The following is a 16,099-nucleotide window of genomic DNA, read 5'->3' on the forward strand; positions in this document are numbered from 1 at the left end:
TGTCAATCGGGGCCTCTCTCATGCGGCCCACTGGTGTCCATCGGGACCTCTCTCATGCGGTCCACTGCTGTCTATTGCGACCTCTCTCAGCGGCCCACTGGTGTCCATCGGGACCTCTGTCATGCGGCCCACTGGTGTCCATCGGGACCTTTGTCATGCGGCCCATTGGCATCTGGTCAGGTCATCGTTGGCAATGAGACACGATGCTTCAGGCGGCAGGACGAGGGTCTCTATGCAGAAGTCTATGCCCGCCGGTGCCTGTGACGACGTGCGTTTCTACGTCTGTCCACTGCACACATTCTGAAAACCTCAGGGGAAGTCAAATTGAATGAAAGCTTGTATTCATCCTGCGATATACGTCGAGTTGCTAAGTGTCGAGTTGCATAGGCCGATTGCACTGCAAGGCCCAGCAGCCGTTTCATGCAAACTGGTCAAACCAAGCGTCAGCTGCCACGGCCATTCGCGTGGTTTGGTTAGCTGCTTTCGCTGTCCGGTGGCCGCCAGGCTGAAATCGGTCTACGTGACGACTGTTCATAATCACAGTCTGCCACACTCAAGGGGCTGATCAGCCGTGGGTCAACCACAACCTCAAGGCATCCTAGGTCAGCCAGCTTTGGGGGCGATCACGGGCCTGCACTGCTGCTTTCTGCGCCGATCGTTAACACCCACTATTCAATATACGATGGGTGTAAAATGCAGCATAAACAGCAACGGGCGTTGCGATGACCTCGTCCCACAAGCAATTTCCAGTCTGCATGTGAGAACCACAAGAACAGAGTCTGTCTGTGAGAACGTTTTGTGCCGAGCATGCCCATACATTATCGCCACAGCCCCAGGTATACGACGTTCACTTGCTGGTTCAAATGACGCGTCAACGCCGTGAGGATTCCCATATGTACGCGGGGCTCGAGCCCACTCATTCCCGCAAAGCTTGACCGTTGACCTCGGTCGGCACTCACCTGGCCGGCAGTGTGTCGTCACGAGGGACCTTCTCTCCAGACGAGCCCACCGAGAACACGGACAGGTAGGTCGAGTTGCAGCCGCCCACTCTCGAGCCAAAGTCCACGGCTGCGGCCGGTGTCAGTTGGGTTTCGTCAGAACGTAGCTTCGCCCGGCCGGCTTTTCGCCAGTCCATCAAAGCGGGTTAAGCTAACCGAGGGAAAGCTCCATAGGACGATCCCCAGAAACGACAAGGAAGAAGGCACTTTGACGCATGGCTGTTGATGATGTTGGATGTGTGATGATTTGATCATGGTTGTTCACATGTTTGATGTGCAAGTCCATGTCCGTGACTTTGGCATGACTCAAGCTCATGCCAAAGGCACTAACGCAGTCTGGCCTTTTGCCGACACTCTCCCAACCTTTGACCATCAGTTCGGAAAACTTCGCGATTCAAAATTAGAGGATGTCAGTCACATACATACACAGATGCATGCAAAAGTCATGACTAAAATTTTAACTTTCTCTACAATGGTGACTTCGTAATTATCACGGTGGAAATGCCCCTCACACTTTGTTCACACCGTTGATAGGTGGCATTCAGGCGGGCAGCCAGGGGCCTTGGCAAAGAGAGGCACAGGATTGAGAAATGGCCCCTGTTTTGTGATTCCAATTGAGAGAACCCTTAATCAAGTGGCCTACTCACCGCCTGAGAAGTACAGCCCGAGCTTGTATGGCGGCGGCACGGAGAGAGACCACCGGCCACACCGACTCCCTGGAGTAGTTGCCCGGGTAGCCTGGGCTGATCACTGTCGTGAACATGCCGTGGAACGTTGCCGCCACACTGGGCTCCTGAGGATCAGGCCACAGTCAGTGCACACTGGGCTCCTGAGGATCAGGCCACAGTCAGTGCACACTGGGCCTCATGAGGATCAGGCCATTGCCAGTGCACACTGGGCTCTGGAGGATCAGGCCACAGTCAGTGCACACTGGGCTCCTGAGGATCAGGCCACAGTCAGTGCACACTGGGCTCCTGAGGATCAGGCCACAGTCAGTGCACACTGGGCTCCTGAGGACCAGGCCATTGTCAGTGCACACTGGGCTCCGGAGGATCAGACCACAGTCAGTGCACACTGGGCTCCTGAGGACCAGGCCATTGTCAGTGCACACTGGGCTCCTGAGGATCAGACCACAGTCAGTGCACACTGGGCTCCTGAGGATCAGACCACAGTCAGTGCACACTGGGCTCCTGAGGATCAAGCCACAGTCAGTGCACACTGGGCTCCTGAGGACCAGGCCATTGTCAGTGCACACTGGGCTCCTGAGGATCAGGCCACAGTCAGTGCACACTGGGCTCCTGAAAAGCAGGCCACAGTCAATGCACACTGGGCTCCTGAGGATCAGGCCATTGTCAATGCAACAGCGGGAGGACATCAACTTCAAAGGAGTTCAACATTCGCCGCGAACATCGTATCCATTCAAGCCAATTGTCTATTACGAAGAAAGTTGTCTGACACACACATTTATCAAAGTGGTACCAAAGTAGAGTGCCCGAGGCATTGGCTGCATTTAATATCAACCCGGAAAAGAGATTGCGTTGAGCGCACCAGTATGTACATACGTCGATGTGTGAGGCATTGACGTACGATGCGTAGGCAACACAGATGACCATACGTAATCAAGCATCCCACCGATCACAGAACCGTACCGCGCTACCCAAGGAAGTCATGGTGTTCGGAGGACCATGCTGTGCCAAGGGGGAAACAATTGGATGATAGGCACCCGATTTGTTCACCTGATTTGTTAATAGGCATAGTTTTAAAACCACCGGTAAACATAGTAGAATGCATGTAGAAATATATGTAGAATGCATTGCCTATTTTCATGGGCGAAAATGCGGGTGTTGTTTTCTCCCTTACCAACGTCAGAAACAAAGTAGTTCGCGAATAATTTGTATGTTTGCGATGCTGTCACGCGAAGCAGCAGGTGGTTGCCCGAAGACACAACGCTGATTGGTGTATACAGGCTCTCGCAAGCCTGGTTCAGCTGGGGCGAACTTCTTGAGTTTCCATCTAGCAGCTGGAACAGTCACGAACGGACAGTTGTACATTCGTTCGAGTTTGAATGAAGACAAAGCTCTGGTCAAAGCATTTACGAGCCTTCCTGCACAAGCACCGATGCATGTGGATGCCTATATTCCCCACATGTGGCGTGGAGTCAACACCGTGAACATATAAGATTCGTGCAGTGCGATGATGAAGTACGTTTGCAGAGGTGCTCAATGGCAGACAACAAGCATTTTGTTTTCTTATGAAACTGACCTATTCCGAACCAGCAGCCGTCAGTCGTAACTGATTTATGAAGCAAATCTACCAGCCATTTCGAAAATAGTTCCGAGCAAATGCAAGTTCCACATTTCAAGTGTTAGATATCTGCCATTTGACACAGTTAATCCGGTGCGTTTCAGCCACGTAAACAAAGGTGCTGACAGGGACTTGTCCGGTGAAATCCGCGTAAGCTCGGGATCCGACCGGCATTCACTTCACTGGTCCTCACGGTATCGCCGGCAATCTCGACAGCGGCAGCTCGTGAAGGCCTCTGGACGATGACAGTATTAGTGCTAGAGGGGAACCATACTCAATGATGGCAATCCAGAGAAGAGAGAACGAACCACCCAGGCCTGGTCGTGTGAACTCGCCTGCAGGTGCAGCCGGTCGCAGCTGTTGGCGGCGTTCGAGTAGGTCGTCTCGATCCTGAAGAGGTTGGCGGTGATGACGCTGCCCTCCGGCGCCTGGATGAGCATGTGACAGGTGCGCGAGCTGGTGCCCGTGCTCTCCCAGGCTGAGCCGATGGTGCCGTACGCAGCCGTGTATGTCCGGTTACATGCTGGCCGGGCGGCGCGCGGACACACGCGGTCAGTGATGCGCCTCCGTGGCCAGAACCACAACCAAGAGCCCGTCGCTTCCGGGCTGCGCGCCAAACTGCTATTTGGCCATCTATTGGTAGACTAATTCTGGATCACAGAACGAGCTGTAAGACCGGGAACTGTTAAACCTTTTCTCGGAGCTAGATGGCCGTCCTTTCACTGGCTGGACAACACCGCCGTCTTTAAAAGAACATTTGTGACGTGGGAATTGCAGCTGTAAACGAGCTGAAAATTCACAAATGAATTTTTGAAATACCGATCGAGTGTCTGTGTGTGCTGTTGCGTTTTAAACATATGTCGAATTCGTTAAGCATCGTTTCTTAATTGAGGGGAAGTCAGACACACCTATGCCAACAGTGAAAGGAAGGGCACTCAGATCTGTCGGGCCGGCTAATCGTGAAGCATGCTAAGTTGAGGCTCCATCAGCTAAAATTGACGCCGTATTCCCGACATTCTGGCAGGAGTGGCATTCTCCAAAGGTCAGTGAGAGGGCTGATAAAACGGTGCGTGCCTCTCCCCACCCCCATCCACCTGACACCTCGGCAGAATGTGACGTTCTTCACATTCAACGTTGATGGAACTGGCAGTAAAGTTGTGGAGAGATTACGGTCCCAACCACGCTTGTCCCTCTCCTCACCCCCCCCCCCGCCGAGTGGCCTGACCCCCTGCTCACGTGCAAGCGAGTACTCCAGCCGGAAGCCGGTCATCTGGTCGGTGCTGTCCGAGGTGAACTGGACGCGCACGCTGCCGCCGGGAGAGTAGATGGTGGCCGGTACGGTGGTGCCGCAGTAGGTGTCCCCCACCCAGCCCCAATAGTGCTGCGGGCGACAGTGAGACGCCCGTGACGCCGGCGCCACCTCAGCGACATCGCAGTATCAGCGACAGGGCCGGAGGCTGTGATGCACGGGGCCAGAAACACTGCTGCATCGAACAAGAGGTGCCGACCCGCCAGATCAGGGGCGGCGATGCACTGAACGAGAGGGGCCGATGCAATGAACAAGAGGCGCCGATGCAATGAACAAGAGGCGTCGATGCAATGAACAAGAGGTGCCGGTGCAATGGACAAGAGGTGCCGATGCAATGAACAAGAGGCGCCGATGCAATGAACAAGAGGCGCCGATGCAATGAACAAGAGGTGCCGGTGCAATGGACACGAGGTGCCGATGCAATGAACAAGAGGCGTCGATGCAATGAACAAGAGGTGCCGGTGCAATGGACAAGAGGTGCCGATGCAATGAACAAGAGGCGCCGATGCACTGAACGAGGGGGGCCGATGCAATGAACAAGAGGCGCCGATGCAATGAACAAGAGGCGTCGATGCTACGAACAAGAGGTGCCGGTGCAATGGACAAGAGGTGCCGATGCAATGAACAAGAGGCGCCGATGCAATGAACAAGAGGTGCCGATGCACCCAACAGGAGGCATCGATGCGCCGGGCCAGACACGCTGATGCATCGTTCAACGGCGGGGACGCAGTAGCAGCCCGAAAGAGGAGACCGTTTTTATGCACGGAATTGAGGCTGACATTGAGCTTTACCGGAAATATGTGGGTTATGCTCTACCCCGTCCCGTTTCCGTACAAATAGAAAGTAGTTTATGGTCGAGCATTTCGACGTGGTGACTTTTCCCCAACCAGTACTCATTGTTGCAATAGCTTCCGATAAGAAAATAGATACAAACAAGGGAGCCAAAAAGCACAGCGGCGCTCGGCAAAAACAATATTAAGTTGCGTTTTTATGTCAGCAATCGCAGTTCAGAGCAGCCAAACATTAGCATACACTGCGAGCATTACCATGCCTGAGTACGCCGCATGCGTTGCACCAGCGGCGCAGCAACGATTTCAAAGTTGAAGGTGGGGGTAAACGAAAGGTGACCTGACCCCGTCTTTTGTTTTTTTATCTCACTGGATTTCGGCCGCTTTGTTTTCAAATTTGGCGAACAAGGCGCTCTGTTTGATTAGCATTATCATCATCGACGTTATCATGTGTCTCGACGCGAGAGCGAAACATGAGCCCTGCTGCTGGATCGATTTCCGTTTATAAGCAACATTTCCGTATTGATTTTATAAACATTGTACTTCATGTACACACAGACTCACAAACACGCGCACACACACACACACACACGCGCACACACACACACCACACACACACACACACACACACCACACACACACACACACACACACACACACACACACACACACACACGCGCACACACACACACACACACACACACACACACACACACACACACACACACACACACACACACACACACACACACACACACACACACATGCATATATATATATATATATATATATACGTATACGCATCACTATCATATTTTGATATTCATTCCTGATGATAAAGGACAGCGTACATTATCAGCATTCTGTGACACCCATATTCTCAGTCCTATACCGTCCACTTTCACGATCACATTTAACAAAGAAAAGAGTGAGATGCTGGAAATACCGAAACTCTTAGTGCCTACACTTCTTTCATGCTGAACTCCATCATGAGTGGATAGTCATGCAATGCTTGGCCCATTAGCTACTGCGCCTCACGATCTCGCGACCTCGAGTACCTCGCGACAGCCCCCGCGGTGACTCCACGGTATTACTGCAGTGACTCTGCGTTATACTCGCGTCTGGCACCCGGGTTCCCCACCAGTGCACTGCTGACATGACTGCAGTGTCTGTTTTGATATGTGATTAATAATGGGGCCACTAAAATGTAACGAGAATATTGGTATGCCATTGCATCGCCACCTCGCACCCTTCCAGCTATTCGCAGCTTCCAGTCGTGGTTGTCGAACAGGTCAGACTACGGGTTCATTCACTGATTGGTTCACGATTGGCCACCAAATTACGGACAAAATCACTAAATAGATGATATTTTTGCCAAACTGTCATAAGATAATCCCAGAAGCGGATCTAGGAGGCACGGCAGGAACCGTCATCATCTACATCATCATCACACATTGCTTTGATCTGCGGCACAAACGATGGTACAAAAAGAGAGAATAGTATGGCACAGTGTGTCTCCCCCGCGTCTATTATTTCTCCCTTGGACCACCCCAGCTCGGAGTAATTTTTTTGAAAAGGTTCGTATAGATAAAAAGACATGTTTATCTCTCTGAAGCAATCGTTTTAGGAAACGAAGGCTCCCTTCATTTCATTTCATTTTTTGAAAAAGGCTCCCCTTTTTCATTTCATTTCTTTCAAAAACAGTGGTAGTTGAAGATATCAGTAACCGGACCCATACAAACTATATGAGTAAGGCCCACGTGTAAGACAAGCTTTCGTTGGTGCGTACACAGCTGGCTGATTATATCAAAACACGCCGTACGAATAAACTCTAACCTAAACAAAGAGACGTGTGCAATACACACGACTTTATGTAAAAAATTGCCTAAATGTCTTCCAACCACGTCCATTATTAAAAACTGCCCATTTTAGGACGACAATTGGATATTTCAGGACAGCAACAGTAAAAGTGCGCAAACGGTACAGCAGAACTGTTCTCGCGTGGCGCGTTACAATGTGCGTAGTGTTTCAGAGCACCCTTCTCGGTCAGCTCAATGGTAGCAGGCTGGGCTCGTAATCAGGAGACACCGGCTATAATTCTAGCCATTTTAAGGAGAGAAGTCGGGTTGTGACACGTCATGGCCGAAAGCCGAACACAATACAATCCTTCTTAACGCTCAGTAATAGCTGAAAACGGCCGGAGAATGACCTGGTCAGGTCGTTGCGTATACACCAACACAACAGACGAAGACGACAGCCTAAACAAGCACGCCATCGCTCATTGCTTGTTGCCATTGTAACCACATGCAAATAAAACATTTGTGAACATTCCAGGGTGTTGTTCTTAAAATTGAGGTTATAGCCGTCACCTTGACTTTATACCAATCACTGTTGGTTGGCTCAGTAACCTAAATATGAGATTTGTCTGGCGGTTTTGTCTCATAAAACGTTCATAAAATAGCAATTAGGATGGATTACCGTAAGTGAGTTTGTTAGTATTCGGCAGGCAGCCTGAACTATTTTGCCACTTATCCTCCGAAATATTTCAGAAAATGGCAGAGTTCACCAGTCTATAGACACAACTAAAGTTTAATACAACTACGCGCTAAAATATGCAGTTTGCAACCTAAGGATCCAGTTTTGCAACCAATAAAATTGTTTTTCTTGTAAAAAAGCAATCATAAGAATCTAAAAAGTGACTGGCCGAGCTCTTGAACCGTTTGTGGAGGCGATACCAAATTCCGGGTGATGTCACCATTTCGACTACGGTCATCAAGTTCGCAGCAGGTTCAAATTCACATCCATCGATATGTAATCGATATTCGCCAGGCAGCCGACTTTCCATTGACCTGGAAATCTGCACACAGATGTAGTATGACCTGATCGTATTAAGCACAAAAACTAAGACCGGCACGCAACGTCCATTAGGTCCCACTCCTATTACCCATTAAGTGAGTGGTAGTTGTTGCTCTCTGTTGCAGCTCATTCAAATTTCGCAATAAATTGCGAAAAGGGAAGATAATGATATCTTCGCCACGATGAGCACGAAAGCAGGACCTATACTGGCACCCATAGCAGGCTAAAATCGCGAATATTAACCTGGATACGAATCTGGATTTGTTGCCAACTTGACGAACCCAAGTCGAGCGGACCCCTCTTCAAGAAATCCTGGATCCGACCCTGGGCCAGTGACTGTAGCAGAACCTACACCCTTATTCTTCCCTCTAACGGCGTTACCATAAGGGGGGCACGCATGGGAAGCGGGAGAACACGTAGCCCCTTAGGTCCTTAGATTACAAGGGACCCGTTAAGCTCCACGGGACCGAAGATCGACGGCCTGATCGCAGGGTCCGAAGGGCAGGCCGGGAGACATATGAAGGGACCCCAGCCCGCCAGGCTAGGCCCTCAAACGTCAGTCAAAGGTCCTCTTGCACCGATGATGCGTATGCTGTGCGCCACGATGATGAGTAGTAAGCTTACTTATTAAAACTGCCTGCATGCCATAATCTGACGACAGCGTGCCGTTTTGGCGAGGATCCGCAAAGCTGCCGACTTCTGCCGAGTTGAAATTTGGTCTGCATCTCACTAAAAATGTTGGAAGCGGGGTCAACTTGACCCCGCTTCCAAGGCTTTTCCAGAATGGCCTCTGAACGGTGCCCCGTGGCCGCGCCAATTTTTGCATAGCTGTAGACAACCGAATAGCAGATCGTTTGATATACAGCATATAGACCTCCCTTGTAAGGTCGCTGACCTATGGCAGGTCAAAGTCAAGCCATGGTTTCAGAGAAGGCACTTTCTAGGGGATCGCTCAATCTGATGCAACAACGCAGTGTTTGACCAAGCCACACATCTCTGAGATGCTTTCTTAGGCAACAAAAATATTGAATGAGCAAATCGCGTTGCGTTGAAACTGAGGCATGAAGGTCAGACCAAGGCCAAAACCAACCTGTTTTATTACTCTAGGGCTTGCTGTATGGGATAGTTTCTGGTGCTTATTTCGAATTTACTGAAAACAGGAAACGTATTATACATCTTTCATTGACTTCTCATAGGTCAGAATCGGTCATTGACCTGAGATGACCCAGGTCGACATTTTGTTTTTAGGAACATACTGCTTAGTGTAATTCAAATTAGCCGCTAATTCAAACGCAAAACTCAGGACAGTTTTGCATGATTTTGGTAACCATGACCTTCAAAAGGCCAAACAGGGTTACAGACCTTGAATGGGCTTGAGATCTTTTGCTTAGAAACAGCTATCTAGGTTCTGGGGGCACTTTGAAAACCAGCCTGGGATTTAATCTTATTTTACCTAAAAGTCGTGACATAGGAACCTAAAACTTTAACCAAAGTGAGTTCACGTACCAGTCAATATACCCTGCAAATTTTGTATCTCTAGCTTTCTTAGTTCTTGAGATCTCGGGGGGGTCAAATTGACTCCTCACCCGAAAGAAGGATATCTAGCCGGCCACCCAGGCGCGTGTTAAAGAATGAAAAAGTGAATGGAAAAGCGTCGCGTGGTTTTTCTGGGCTTCATCAAGCAAAATCCTGACTTCCTTGCATTGTCTAAGACTTTCTGATTATATCGATTTGGTATATGAAAGCCTTAAGATTAGCGTTTAGCCCGATCATTTTGAAGGGGGGGGGGGAACTCCAGTCCAAAAGTAGGGGTGGAGGAGAGCCCCCCCCCCATTGCCTACCCTATTCCCGTGCCTTTTCCTTGCAACATGCGTATGTGTCAAGCACAACACTCTTTTATAACTATAACACAATTAAAATCGAATAATCAAGAAAACCAAGACCGAAGGAGAAAACGGGAAGGTTTGAAAGCTGTCACAAATAAGCAGCAGGCCGGAAGAAGGAAAAACTCAGTTGGCCGTGTAAATTCAATACCGAGTATGTCCCGTCTTGGCGGTACTGGGCGGGGTGCTGATCGATCTGCAAATAAAACATACCGTAAGTACCATTCTGAATGAGGCATCATTACAAAACGAGCACGTCGCCTGCTGAGTGGCTTACTAACACATTTAGTGATCAGCAGACTGTTGAGGTCACACACCGCGTTATTGTAACGGCGAGAGCTCCCACTTCTACTCCAGCTACTGGGGCAAGGTACAGAATTACCATAACGTGGCTAAACGGGCGGGGTTTCCCACAACGAAGACCGTTAAGACGGTGTGGAGCATTTAAAGGCGGCAGTTATTAGTTCGCTTGCAGAACAAGTGCACTCACTTATGCTACACTGCGGTTATCGTACGTCATAAGCGTGCTATAACATGACACAGTGTGCTATCACATGGGATAAGTGTGTTATCAAGTGCCGTATGCGTGTTATCACATGGCATAGCGTGTTATCCATGTGATAAGTGTGCTACCCATGTCATAAGTGTGTTAACACATATCATAAGTATATTATGGCCTGCTTTAAGTGAGTTATCACAAGTTATGAGTGTGTTACCACATGGCATAGGTGTGTTATCACATGCCATAAGTGAGTTACCCATATCACCAGTGTGTCATCACATGTCATAAGTGTGTTATCATGCGCCATAAGCGTTTCATCACATGCCAGAAGTCAATTATCGCGTGACACAAATATGTTATCAAATGTCATAAGCGTGTTATTACATAAGTGTGTTATCCATGTCATAAGTGTTGGTTGCATTCCTGGCATCCTCATCTATCGTTGAATGAACCTTTTGACTTACCGCTGCTCCCCAGACAATGATTTCACAAATGGAAGATGGTTGTTCTGAGGTCGTTTCGACTAAAACTATCCACAAGCGAAGCATTACTGTGTGCGACAAGCACGGTACAACCTGCCATAAATCTCAGGCCCGTTGAACGCATTCACCCGCCCGTATGACAAGAGCCCAGAGCCGCCCGTCCACCAGCGCCACCGGAGCAGTACTGCCGGGCGGTGCTGGGACTGGCGCAGTGCCGAGCGCTCACCCTCTCCACCGTGAGCCGGTCCCGGGCGCAGCCGGGCCCGCCGGCGATCTGCAACGCCGTCAAGTGCAGCTGGACCGTCTGGTACCGGGTGGCCGCGATGGTCCAGACGCAGAGTAGGTTGGCCGGGTACTGGGCGGGGTGGCCGGGGCTCTGAAGGATCTGCACCGTCTCGGTAGCCGCCAGGGTGGTCCGGCCGCACACAGCTGGAAACGCCGGCACGACCTCACACCGCTGACCGGAACGGCAGCCGCGCGCGTCACGACAAAGCCGACGGAGCAGGGCCGCGTGCGTGTTGTAGCCCACGGCGGGGGAGGGCAGCGGTCGTCGCTCCATGTCCGCATGGTTGGGTCCATCAGCCGTTGTCCCGCCGCCGCCCGCACAGTAGGCACCGCTGCCACAGTGTGCTGCCCGCCCCACATACAGCGCCAGTGACGTCAGCATGGGGGTCAGTGCAGGCCTCGTCACTCACAGTCGACGTTCGTGACGGTGGCTGTGAATCCGGAACGATGGATCTCCCTGTCTGAGTAGAAGCGCACGTACAGCCGGCTGGAGGAGGCAGTGATGGCCGGCGGCAGCTGTGTACCGCAGTAGCGGTCCACCAGCGGTGCCGCCGGACTCAGGCCGTCACGTACCTGGGAGCGGTGCGCAACTCAGCAACACTGAAGACCTAGTATGGCGACCGGTAGGTGGCGACACAGCGGGCGCAGCAAGAGCTAAAGCCAACCGCAGGGAATGGGAAATACGAACAAGTTGTCTCAGAATACCGATGCCGTCCTGTGTGTTAGCCATGCAAGCAGCGCCTCCAAGGAGCTCGTGTACAATTGGGCTATTCATTGTCCTTGCAGTGGTACGGACGCCTGACCTCCAGGTAGTCATAGGGGCAGGCGGCCGAGCTGGAGCCGTTGACCTCGACGTTAAACGGCTGGTGGACGGTGAAGCGCAGCACGCGGCCCTCGTCGCCGCGCAGCAGCCAGCGACAGTCTAGGTCGTCCTCGTAGCCGCCGTCGCCGTCGGTGTCGGGCGAACGCAGCGTCTGCTGCCCCGAGCCGGAGACGGTCAGCTCGCCGCCGCAGCCCTGGTTCGGACCTGGCGGCCGGTCAGGGGTGGTCAGAGGGTGAGGCGCCGGTCAGAGATGGTCAGAGGGTGAGGCGCCGGTCAGAGATGGTCAGAGGGGGAGGCGCCGGTCAGCTCGCCGCCGCAGCCCTGACTCGGACCTGACGGCCGGTCAGGGGTGGTCAGAGGGTGAGGCGCCGGTCAGAGATGGTCAGAGGGTGAGGCGCCGGTCAGAGATGGTCAGAGGGTGAGGCGCTGGTCAGAGATGGTCAGAGGGGGAGGCGCCGGTCAGAGATGGTCAGAGGGGGAGGCGCCGGTCAGAGATGGTCAGAGGGGGAGGCGCTGGTCAGAGATGGTCAGAGGGGGAGGCGCCGGTCAGAGATGGTCAGAGGGGGAGGCGCTGGTCAGAGATGGTCAGAGATGGCCAGAGGGGGAGGCGCCGGTCAGCTCGCCGCCGCAGCCCTGACTCGGACCTGACGGCCGGTCAGGGGTGGTCAGAGGGTGAGGCGCCGGTCAGCTCGCCGTCGCAACCCTGACTCGGACCTGACGGCCGGTCAGGCGTGGTCAGAGGGTGAGGCGCCGGTCAGAGATGGTCAGAGGGGGAGGCGCTGGTCAGCTCGTTGCCGCAGCCCTGGTTCGGACCTGACGGCCGGTCAGGGATGGTCAGAGGGTGAGGCGCCGGTCAGCTCGCCGTCACAGCCCTGACTCGGACCTGACGGCCGGTCAGGGGTGGTCAGAGGGTGAGACGCCGGCCAGCTCGCCGTCTGCATATGTCGGTTTGGCCGCCCACAGTTCTGTGGCCAGACGCATAGCACAGACTTGCAGTGCGTTTGTACAAAGTAATGTAAGCTCGTGGGCTTTTTTGGTATCAGATAAATTCACCTTCAGATTGATAAATCGTAGTAGTCAGATCAAGTCAGGTCAATTTGCGATTGCGGAACTAAATGCTACGCTCAAGTCGTTAATACATCGGTGTGCATTCACGCTAAAGAACGATTCGATGCTCCGTGAAAGTCTAGCGTCGTACTGCACATCAACACAGATAGACTAAAACAATACCTGCGATTGTTCGCTTGCCTAATTTATTCAAGATGCACTGTGTATTATAAAACGTATTCCACCTAGCTGTTTCGTTTTTCAACTGTAAACATTTGCCTGGCATCTCTTCAAGAGTTCTGCGGGTGGTGCCATCTGGATCTGGTGGCGTGGCACAGAGCTGTCCGGAGTGCGGAGCCACCGCTGGCCAGCCAACATACCGACGGAGAACAGCACTGCCGCCTTGAAGCCTGTACGCTGCACGGAACTGTCTGTGACGAACTGGATTGTAGCCTGGTTTGAAGTGGTGACCTGGAAAAGGTACCGCAATGGGTGGAATGGGTTGTCATAAGATGCACCGTCAAACGCGGGGCTCATCCGACGAACCAGGAACCCTGGATATTTGACAGCCCGCAGTGCCTCCTTTCGAGCGTCGAGCAATGCGGTGGTCATGAAGCAACAGTCGCATGGGAATGCCGAATTTGAATGGCCATTAGCAAGAGGTGGCTATGTGAGCTTAAACGTTAAACGTGACAAGGTCTGACAGGCTCGTTCAACATGTCTGATGTTTCCCGTGATCGTACAAACATTTCCGACCCTGTCCTTGAGTAATATTTCGTCCCCTTCGTCGGAGGGGAACTTTGAAACATCTGCGACGAAGAGATAGGGCAAGACTTATACGCAGCAGTACCGATCTGAATAGGGGGGGGGGGGGGGCAGCCGCCCCCTTCCCCATGCTTTGGACACCTGAAACATTTACTCTACGTCCAACTCTGAGTCCAAGTCTGGAGACATGCGTCGGCTCGGCTCTCACCGAGTGAGGCGGGCTCGTGGTCATGTTCCCGCAGAACTTGTCCACCTGCTCCTCCGGGTTGGTCCACCGGTCGTCAAAGACGCTCACCGAGTCATATGGACAACCCGTGCCACCCTCTAGGTCCATGTAGACAAACCTGGTCGGAAAATACGCATGTCATTTGTAAAGCACGGTAGCTGGGCTCACAAACCGGCGGCGCCAGGCACGCAGCGTAAACATCTGCCGATAAACGCATGCAAGTGGCGTGTTCACTGGTATTCAAGAGCAACTCGTTGACACAATCTAAGTTCGGGGGTGGATAAGCAAATGACAACACAAAGTCGGTCCCGACAGCGTGTTGTTAGCTCGTTTACGCGAAGGGCAAGTGATACCAGTCAAAAAATAAAAGTGTTTTTGCAACTATCAGGAATCGTTCAGAGTTTCTTAACCATCTCTAATCTTTTAAAGCATGCGAGGCACACCGCGGTGAAACAAAGAGCATTTCAAAAGCATGCAGACAAAAACCACGGACAGATCTGGCCAGATCAGCGCAAGACGAGGAAGCGGCTTCAGTCACTCACCGCACGAGCACCACCTGCCCAGCTGGCGCCGTGACGGACCACGTACAGTTGGCGCTGCGGTGGTACTCCGTCGGATGACTGGGTGACTGTATGATGCCTGGCTCAGTAATCTGACCACCACAGGCTGAAGCACGTCGTCCACATGAGTACCAGCAACCCGAAGATCTTCGCACAGCACATATATTTACTACTGACAGCATACTGACCTAACACACATGTGTACCCTGCTGGCGGCATACTGATGTAACATGGATGTGTACTCTGCTGACGGCATACTGACGTAGCACACACGTGTACCTTACTGACGGCATGCTGTCGTAACACAGACATGTACTCTGCTAACGACATACTAGTGTAACACAGACGTGTACACTTCCGACGGCATACTGACGTAACACAGACGTGCACTTTGCTGAAGGCATACTGACGTAACACAGACATGTACTCTGCTGACGACATACTAATGTAACACAGACGTGTACACTTCCGACGGCATACTGACGTAACACAGACGTGCACTCTGCTGACGGCATACTGATGTGACACAGACGTGGACTCTGCTGAAGGCATACTGACGTATCACGGACGTGTACTCTGCCGACGGCGTGCTGACGTAACACAGTCGTGCATTCTGCTGAAGGCATACTGACGTAACATAGACATGTACTCGCTGACGGCATACTGATGTAACACAGACGTGTACTCTGCCGACGGCATACTGACATAACACAGCCGTGCACTCTGCTGACGAAATACTGACGTAAAACAGGCGTGCACTCTGCCGACAGCATGCTGATGTAACACAGGCGTGTACTCGCTGACGGCATACTGATGTAACACAGACTTGTACTCTGCTGACGGAATACTGACGTAACGAAGTCGTGCACTCTGCTGACGGCATACTGATGTAACACAAACGTGTACTCTGCCGACGGCATACTGACGTAACGCAGCCGTGTACTATGCTGACGGCATACTGACGTAACACAGCCGTGTACTCTGCCGACGGCATACTGACCTGACACGGTGTACTGGGCGTGCCAGCCGGCGCCGACGATGGAGAAGTCGGTGCGGAATCGCAGTGTGAGCGGGCCGCGCACGCTGAGCCGGGCCGGCCGCCGGTCGCCGCACGCGCTCAGCCTCGCCGTGCCGGCCGTGCTGTTGCCCTCGAACACGGTCAGGTTGTCGTACCGACAGCCGTCCGCATCTGGAGAGACGGCATACGCGCGTCAGGCCACCGCCGGGCGGCGCGGCGTGGGCAGGGCAACAGAGGCACGCTTGGATGGCGG

At 52.3% G+C, this 16,099-nt stretch overlaps 1 protein-coding gene across 1 annotated transcript; it reads right to left on the bottom strand.

Annotated features, from left to right (window-relative positions):
* Positions 1-990: 990 nt before the first annotated feature.
* LOC119111885 (cubilin) lies at positions 991-15,931 on the bottom strand (the record flags this gene model as incomplete). Its single annotated transcript, XM_037235748.1, is given in 13 exon segments — positions 991-1,068; positions 1,646-1,791; positions 2,859-3,018; positions 3,638-3,825; positions 4,539-4,683; positions 10,290-10,334; positions 11,349-11,551; positions 11,818-11,980; positions 12,211-12,434; positions 13,658-13,748; positions 14,251-14,386; positions 14,811-14,934; positions 15,829-15,931. Coding segments are annotated over 11 exon segments (1,569 nt in total), but the record flags the coding sequence as incomplete, so codon positions are not given.
* Positions 15,932-16,099: the final 168 nt, after the last annotated feature.

The sequence above is a fragment of the Pollicipes pollicipes genome, unplaced genomic scaffold (assembly GCF_011947565.3).
Source record: "Pollicipes pollicipes isolate AB1234 unplaced genomic scaffold, Ppol_2.1 Scaffold_7261;HRSCAF=8764_pilon_pilon_pilon, whole genome shotgun sequence".
NCBI classification, from domain to species: domain Eukaryota; kingdom Metazoa; phylum Arthropoda; class Thecostraca; order Pollicipedomorpha; family Pollicipedidae; genus Pollicipes; species Pollicipes pollicipes.